At 36.1% G+C, this 9,598-nt stretch overlaps 1 protein-coding gene across 1 annotated transcript; it reads right to left on the bottom strand.

The window, feature by feature from the left end:
* Positions 1-2,160: 2,160 nt before the first annotated feature.
* On the bottom strand, positions 2,161-6,589 carry LOC119499177 (phospholipid hydroperoxide glutathione peroxidase-like). Its single transcript, XM_037788431.1, has 7 exons — positions 6,434-6,589; positions 4,958-5,052; positions 4,638-4,782; positions 4,390-4,544; positions 3,181-3,205; positions 3,017-3,076; positions 2,161-2,665 (listed from the first exon to the last, which is right to left on the bottom strand). Exons 1-7 carry the CDS (start codon positions 6,497-6,499, stop codon positions 2,633-2,635), a joined length of 579 nt encoding a protein of 192 aa, XP_037644359.1. The 5' UTR covers positions 6,500-6,589; the 3' UTR covers positions 2,161-2,632.
* Positions 6,590-9,598: the final 3,009 nt, after the last annotated feature.

The following is a 9,598-nucleotide window of genomic DNA, read 5'->3' as shown; positions in this document are numbered from 1 at the left end:
TAACCGTTACGTAGCTAACGGTAGGTAATTGATACCACTGGAAAGGGAGACGACATTCATATTTTATTAATTCTATAAATTTAATATTTAATTTAATAATCCCATTTCCGCCTCGAAAAGAAAAACAAAACAAAAGTTATGATGAAAATAAAAAATAAAAATAAAAAAAAAGGTTATGAGATAGGGGAGACCAGGGACAATGGTGTCATTTTTTTGGATTTTAATGTCAACAATCCTCTTGAGCTATTTGGATAGGGTTTTTATGTAGGTAACTTGTGTTCTACTTGTTAACAGTCATCATTTCATTCTCACTGTGCAATATCATTTTCCACTTCTGCAATTTTGTTAATAGTCTGTTTATTGTAAATACTGTTCCTATTTTTATACTTCCTCCTATCTAAATGGTTCATATTTTATTACACTTTGTTTAACTCTTTTTTTTTTTAACTGTGTTAGCTGATGCATCTTGTTTTTTGCACTATCCCCTTTGCTGCTGTACACTGCAAATTTCCCCACTGCTGGACTAATAAAGGAATATCTTATATTATCTTGTGTTTTTACAAGCAATGTTAAGAATCATAATATTGATTGAAACGCTGTTATTAAGTCAAATCTGCCCCCACATGCAGGGGTGATTGTAACAGCATATGGGGGCAATTGAAACAATACAAGTAATACCTTCATATAAATACCCAGGACCACAATAAACTCCAAGAATATAGATATAGTTAAAACAATTTATTACAGGGCTTTGTTGAATACTCGATTCTGATTGGTCAATCAAGGAGTTCTGCAGTCTGTTATTTCTTTATAGCAGACCGTTGCTATGTATAACAGACCGTTGCTATATAACAGACCGTTGCTATGTACAACAGACCGTTGCTATGTATAACAGACCGTTGCTATATAACAGACCGTTGCTATGTATAACAGACCGTTGCTATGGGCGCAGTTCTGATGTCGGACTCTGGCGGACCGTTTTTGTGTCAAATTATTGATTTCTTAAGTAAGTAGCCGTGTAATAAATGGGATAATGTACAGCTAGCGTGTCATTGGTCATTATCTCTTACTTAATATCCATTGAACAATTAATTACTTTTCTACTTTAAAAAAAAAAGTCTTGGCAGAAAAACTTTAAGTATGATATATCAGTTTGTCCTTTGGCAGGCAGAGAGGGATCATCACACGTCTCCCATAAACCAAAATTATGAGATTCTTCGTCAAATTTTTTTATCGTGTATAGTTTTTCTATCCATTTTTTTCTTCCAGTGTAGCAGTAGTATTAAGTTTAAGTAATTTAAAACCTACATCTACATGGGAACGTTTTTTTATGTATTTTCCTTGTCAATTGCTACATTTGCAATTAATTGAATGAATCCTATTAATTAATTTACTAGGGTAACCTAGGCTCTTTTAGTCAGTGTACACCACTGGTCAGCTGAACATGAAACAAACAAGAAATTTATCAACAGACAAGCATACCATTCAATATATACAGTATGGAGAATATAGTTTCCAATAATACATGAATAATTTATTAATATTTACATTGGTTTAAATGCACCATGAAGTTCTCTTAAGGAAATGTCAATTTTCTCTACAAATACTAGTTATTTCCAGGAAACTTCCTGGGAAATTATCAGGATACCCAATAGTATCAAATATTAAGACACAGAACCATAATATAGAGCTTTAGGACATACTGTACATTATAGAAAAGTTATAAAATTATGCCTTTAGATAATTCTATGTCAAATTATGAGATTCTTCATCAAATTGTTTTATCGTGTCTAATTTCCCATCAATTTTTTTCTTCCAGTAGCAGTATGATTAAGTTAAAGTAACTTACAACCTAAATCTACATGGAAAAACCTATTTTACGTATATTCCTGTTCAGTTGCTACATTTGCGATTAATTGGTTTAATTAATTTACTAGGATAGCCTAGGCTCTTTAAGTCAGTGCACACCACTGGTCAGCTGAACATGAAACAAATGATGAGATTCTTCATCAAATTGTTTTATTGTGTCTAGTTTATCATCGATTTGATTCTTCCAGTGTAGCAGTATGATAGAGTTAAAGAGTGTGTTTTTTAATAAACATACCAGTAGAGTAACCATTCACAAAGCCAGGAGGTGAGCAAAATAATGATTTCAATATATGCATGTAATTTGACAAATTAATGTCCTAGACAGCATTTATTTTCCAATTTCATGGGTTATGATGTACAGATACAATAATGGGCCCTTCGGCAAGTTAAGTGCAAATAATATTATCAGTAGCTTTTCAGAAATCTGAGGAACATATGGCATAAAATTGACATTGACACATGAATATATTTGTCACTTAACATTCAGAAAGGACTTGATGGTATTTGTATTGCAGAGAGGAATGGCTGAGTTTGAATTAAGATGTGGAGGGTCTCTACTGAATGAATGTCCTCTCATATGGTCTTATGGGTCTGGCATAGGTGTGTTCTGGGGGTTAGTTGCACGCTAGAGTTCATCAGGCCTGCCCTGCCCAATATTGGGTTTACAGACAGGCCGTCACTGGTCCAGACACACACACACGCCAATACCCTGAAGTCCATGGGAGAGGTCAGGGGTCAAACAAACACATAGGAGACAGTATTATTAAAGGTACGTAGGCAGATCCTTCTCCACCACCTGTAAAGAGAAATAAGTAGAAATTTTACTATGACAGATATGTCGAGTGGGGAATGGCACCGTTGCAGCACCACGGACAGATATCAACTCTTCACTACAAAGCTGAATAACATGGATAAAAAGGCAAAAATCTAAACAGTGGATCATTTATTTACCAGTTCCTCTACCCTTTTAATCCATCTTTTTTATACAGTCTTCTTTCTCTCTATATCAGCTTAAACTATGACAAACATAATGCAACCGATTGATATTAACAAAGCTAAATTGAACTATGCACCAACATCATATGAAAGTTGCTGCATTCACACAGCATGCACAGACATATTATTAAAATCACAGAGTGCCACTTACGCTGGGATCATCATTTGGCCCGTATCTCTTCACAACTAGCCCTTCTCTATTTATCAGAAACTGTTGAGGAATAAGACATCAAAACATTAGCATATTTTTCATGCGGTTGAGAATTTTACTGAAGATGTTTCTTAAAAAGGGATAGTGCTATATTAGCAAATTACCTTTGTGAAGTTCCATTTGATGCCACTGTGGAGAGAGAAAAAAATTACTACAATACAACCTGAGAAACTTTTTCATTTAGGGACCCACTCACTTCCAAGCTAGTAAGTAGCTTTTAAAAAAAAAAAAAAAAGCGATATGGGGCACTGATTTTGATGAATTTGAATGTTTATCAGATCACAAATGAGACAAGAATTAGCTAGCTGGCGCACCCCGCCACCCCCGCCACTAGGAGACTACGAGGAGAGCGGACAGAAGTGGTATTTGCATAGTATCATGTAAATACTGGAATGATTTACATGCCCTTTTCAAAACTAGCTCACGGTTATTTGTTGTAATGAGATGACCATGATAGTGTAATCTCTTCAATGTTGTAAAAAACGGAAACATTTTACAACTTCACAAACAGCGAATGAGAAACAAAGAGGAAGAAAGAAGTGCGATGAGGTAATAGAAGCTGAACAGGATGTGTACGACACAGTGTTCTCATTTCAGGGTAAATGTGAAAAATGTAACACTTTTTTTTGTATGAAAAAGAAATTATAAATAATATAGAATACATTATGTCTGTCTCTATGTTTCAGCCCTGTGATAGACTGGCGACCTGTCCAATGTGTACCCTGCCTTCGCCCAATGTCAGCTGGGATCGGCTCCAACCGCCCCGCAATCCTGAATAGCGGGTAGCCATTACAAATAATGGATGGATAAAATACATTATTTGTACCTTCTCCATACACCTCTAACTTTAAGAGATGACATGTGCTTTCTAAGGAATTTTTCAATGTATTTATTTTTAACCAACATGTGGCCTATTCTTGTAGTTTGGGCCACCATTCCCATCATTTATGGTTACATTTTAACCAACAAATTAATTACTGAGATGTGGGAGACATGATGACCTCCAGCTTTACAAAACTGTTAAAAGTCCTACCGCACTGAGATGAAATTGGTGAGTAAATTATAACAAGAATTATGACCATGATTATTTAGGAATTCATTCAACGTCTCGCAGATAACTGTACATAATGGTTATTATTAACAATAATGTGCTGAAAACATAACTTCTTCAAGATGTAGTGCACAGTGTCTAAGTAGATATTCTAATCACCCCTCATTATTAAATTCATGTTCCACTAAAGGCTGTTACTCATTTTGTGAACACGTCATGAGACTATTTGTGAAGTAAACAGTAAAATAGGACAATAACTCACTTTCCAAAGGTTCCCTTGCCTTTGGGCTGTGCCTTCATCCACTTCCACAGAGGGTGAGCGTCGTCTCCATTCACATTAATCTTGCTGAAGAGGTCATACTTAACGTTGTAAGTTTGTTGGGCGAACATTTTAATCTCTGCATCAGTCCCTGGCTCCTGGATCAAACAACAACAACAACAAAAGTTAGAACATTTGAAATATATATTTATAAATATAAAGCTGTGTTGTCATCAGTTTGTCCTTGTTACCTGTCCTCCAAACTGGTTGCATGGGAAGCCTATGATGCGTAAACCTCTCTCAGCGTAGTTGGCGTGCATTTCCACTAGCTGAGTATAGTTTACCGGCGTCTTTCCTCATTTAGAGGCTACATTTACGATGATACATACGTACCCTCTGGCAGGGAAAAACAGATCAAACAAGAGGTTAAACTACAAAAACAATTATGCTAAAACATGACAACTGCAAGAAATATTCCACTCTATACTGCTGCTTTCAAACTCTATGAGAGAAATTCCTTAGCCTTTATTAGACCATAAGATTACATTATATTATTGTTTATATATTTTACCTGTATTTCTCAAGAGACTCCTCATTGCCATCAATATCCTTGGCAGAGAACTCGTAGATTGACTTGGCAGTCTGCCAGTCTCCCACCTGAGCACACTAGAGGTGAAGAGTGGAAATTGTATATAGGTGAGAGTGTGTGATTGAGTAAGACAGCTGAGGGTAAAGGTTTGTCAGGGCTCAAGTCCATGAAAGCAAACCAAAGGGCAAAAGTAAGCTCAAGGTTGAGAAGATAAACAAGATGACTCAGATAATTGGGAGGAATGTCAAGTCAAGTCAAGTAAGCACAAGTCAAAATGAGGAAATGAAAGAAAGTTGCACCATGGCCTATTCATTGTGCCATCAATAATGTTGTAATTAATTTACATACAGAACAGGTTTAGCTTGGAAAAATCACAGTTACTGACTACTGACTAACACGCATGTCTATCTCACTCACTCAAGAGTAGGAAAGACAGTACATTAAAGGTCCCATATTGTAAAAAGGGAGATTATCATGTTTTTTTATATTATAAAATAGGTTTAAGTGATATATAAATACTGTGAAAGTATCAAAATACTCAATCCATGGAGAAATACACACAGCCCGTATTCAGAAATTGTGCGTTTGATTAAAGCCGTTAGGATTTCTGTCCATTTGTGATGTCACAAATCTACAATATTTAGACAATTTCACAGTTTTAAACGTAAACATACTAAATGTGTCCCAGTTTATTTCCTGTTGCAGTGTATGTGAATGATATCAGCTGACAGGATGTAAACATGGACCCAAGCTGTTTCCTTGCAACGCAATTACGTTGCCATTCCGTTGAAATGCACTGAAACGGAGCGTTTCAGACAGTAGGGTAAATACAGGTATATTTAGACAGACAGTATGAGAAAAATAATGTGTTTTTGAACATTACAGCATGTAAACATGTTCTAGTAGAAGCCCAAAATACAAACATGAACCTGAAAATGAGCATAATATGTCCCCTTTAAAAACAAAACAAAAGATATTATATATTAAATCGTTGGCCAATTGCTGCTTCTATCACATTGCATAAAAACGAGGAAACGAAAGGATAACGCATATTCTCCTGATCTGATGTCAATTTACATCACCTGGCTTTAAGAATATATTACCACAGGTTATTAGCAACTTCAACGACATCTCTATCTCTTCACGTTATCAGAGACAATGCTACAGCACAGCCAGCCAGCTAATAACAACAGCTTTCATAACAACAACAACAACTGAAGCAGTTGAGTGAAGCTAGAGAGGTAAACCATTAGTTAAGTTCCTCTCTGTGGATGTGAAACTGACGACATTTCTAGTTTAAGCTAGTTTAGTTGCTGCGTCAACATCGGACCATTTAGACCGTTACACCGCATTTAAAAATAGAAATCTGACCTATAGGCAGTTACCGGAAACATAAATGTTTTAACCACGACACATATAAAAGTAATATACATATATTATCGTGCTCTATATACTTACCATACTTCTCGATATTCCTCTGCTCCCTATCAAACCCAACAACACAGTCGGTCTCAAGAGCCGCATAGAAGCAACACTGACTGGCAACCGTTGTCACGTGAGCTGTTAGTTAACTCCGCCCACTGAGGGACAGCACTGCGCACCGGTGTTACACCCAAATCCGTCACCACCGAAATCTGTGACTGCAGACCCAACGACACATGGTGTCACCATCAAATGTGACCCCACCTGTACCTATCTTTTGCTTTTCTTTTAGAGTTTAGAATAGAATAGAAAATACTTTGCTTTTTATGTACAAAAGGCAGGAATTTAAAAGGGTACATTACAACAACACATTTTTGTGAATATATTTTTTAAAGTAAAAATATAAAATTGTTGTGTTTTTTTTTCATTATTTTTGTGTGTTTTCTGTCACATATTGTGATCTATTGTTTGGTATTTTTTTTCGTTTTTTTTAAAGGTTAAAGGAACACATACACATACTTGTAAAAGGGACATACAGACAGCAGCAACAACATATATAAAACAAAAAAAGAAACAAGAAAAAATAAATAAAAAATGTTTGACTCATTCATTACACAGGTACAGCGGAGTCACATTTTCATGTGTTGTTGGCTCTCTGCACTCACATATTTTGGATATCTTCTTTTTTATTTTCCCCCAAACATGTCAGTTTTAGTTTTTGTAATTAAACGTTTGATGTGAACATTTACATTTACATTTAAATTTTTTAAAAAGATTTTCACTTTTTTGGCCACTTTTGGGCAGTGAAAACACCTGAACACAACGATATCAGCTTTGAAGCTGACATGATGGAACTTGTTAAAGGTCCCATATTATAAAAAAGTGAGATTTTCATTTCTTTTATTATGAAGCAGGCTTATGTCCTATATAAATACTGTGAAAGTATCGAAACGCTCCATCCACAGGGAAATACACACAGCCCGTATTCAGAAATTCTGCATTTGAAACAAGCTGTCAGGATTTCTGTCCATTTGTGATGTCACAAATACACAATATTTAGACCCTTGACACAATTTTAAACGTAAACATTCTAAATGTGTCCCAGTTTATTCCTGGTTGCAGTGTATGTGAATGTCATCAGCTGACAGGAAGTACACATGGACCCAAGCTGTTGCCTAGCAACGCAATTCTGTTGCAATTTCGTCGCAATTCCATCGAAATGCGCTTAAACTGAGCGTTTCAGACAGGAGGATATTGCATATTCAGGCAGACAGTATGATGAAAATAAAGTTTTTTTTAACTTTACAGCATGTAAACATGTTCTAATAGAAACACAAAATACAAGTATGATCCTGAAAATGAGCACGATATGGGACCTTTAACAAAACAATTGCTTATCAATTAAACATCCATTAGTTACAGAACAACATCATCTTTCATTTGGAGTTGTGTTTCTGACCACCTGACGAATGTAAGTCCAATATGCGTCTCTTTTAGCTCTGTTGTTGGTCTCCTCTGCCTCTTTCGCTGCTAAATGCTCCACTAAGTTCATCAGCTAGTTGTTATACCTTTGTCTATTTTGGGTGCTGAGCAGGTAGTGTGCAGCCTGAGTGTGATGCTCGTGCTCACCCACTCATCGGGGGAGCAACCATGTGATAAAATTACTTGGGGAATATGACATTGGACTTCTTGCCTAAACATGTTTGTGCAATGGGGAAAGAGTCTGCTGCCTTGGAAACACTGGACAGCAACAGAGAGCAGGCGTATACACACTCATATTTAGTGAAAGGCTAATGATGCACACTTATGTGCTCTGGAAAACTGATAATGTATTCTTGTCACAAACCAGCTAAACGTGTGGGATGAGGAAGGTTTAAAGGAGTGTTTTTATTTTAAATAAACATAACTATAGGATAATATTCTATGCTAGGGAAAAATGCCAAACAAACCAAAAGCTAGAGATGTGGAGCCTATAAGGGAGAGTAGAGGAAGAGAGGCTGAGAGGGAGGGATGTACAGTAACACTGTATTGAATATGTTCAGTCTATCAACTAGGAATCGGGTATATTAAATCTATGGAATATACAGCACTACAAACATTTGTTGCATGCATTGACCAAGTTTACCCTTGTGGGTCAGTACATTAATGTATGCTGTACATTAAAATTAGATAATATTTCGTATCTCATTTAATAGGAAGTCAACATCTGCTGGACCACTGGATGACTTACTCAGCAGGTATCCACATGCAAGAATTATTCTTATTTTTTTATTTTTTGTACTCTTCACTTCTGTCTAAAGGTTGAAAATACTGTAAAGTACTGATGTGTCAAAGTTAAGAAACTATAATGGTTACTGCAGTTTTACTGTTTTCCCCTATCTGCCTTTTTCCAATTACTATGACATATATGAATCAAGATTGAACAGTATATGAAAGTGACTTGTTCACATTCAGCTGGAAATCAGTCATCAAAGCTGTAGTTTAATTCTTCTTCCAACAGAGGGCACTATCTAACTGTAGAAAAGATTCATGTCTTTGGATGCAACATGAAAGTTATGTTATACACAAGTTTATTCAAAACCACAGCATCTTTTTTCTCTTTTCACTGCACGTAAATTAGGCCAAGAACTAATACATTTTCACACCCTTGCTCTGGGGCGTTTTTTTGAAATAGACTCCAGTGGTCTGACGTCAGACCGGTGCCACAATTAAAGTCGCCATGAAACAGCATTTTGCTTCTTTAATTGGATGTATTCCCTGCTGAAGCAGGATATTGGAGTGGGACCTAACACACAAAGGAATCACTCAAAAGTGTAAACTAAGGATGAAGATATCAGTCGGTATATTCTGTAGTAAGGCATTTTTAAGTTTAGGGGGAGATAAATAACAGAAATTGGTGTCTCAAACTTATTATTACTAATGATTTATTATATTTATAAAGTGCAAAGTAGCAGATTTTGTCAAGGATCCAACTATAAAGTCCTGGACTGTAATCCCTGGTGTATACATCATGTATGATATTTACCCTCTGAGAACCACAATAGACCCGTTTTTGTCTTTTTTTTAGGGGGGGCACAGGGGGTCTTTAGGGGGAGATAACAGTCAACAGTAGATGTCACATAGAAGTGGTGTACATCATCTGAAAGCTGGGCATCTGAAGATTAATTTGAGAGCACTATGTGACAAGTTGTTCTCATCAGA

The sequence above is a fragment of the Sebastes umbrosus genome, chromosome 12, assembly GCF_015220745.1.
Source record: "Sebastes umbrosus isolate fSebUmb1 chromosome 12, fSebUmb1.pri, whole genome shotgun sequence".
Classification (NCBI taxonomy): domain Eukaryota; kingdom Metazoa; phylum Chordata; class Actinopteri; order Perciformes; family Sebastidae; genus Sebastes; species Sebastes umbrosus.
The sequence above is the reverse complement of the archived record's forward strand: the minus strand, read 5'-3'. Positions and strand labels throughout refer to the sequence as shown.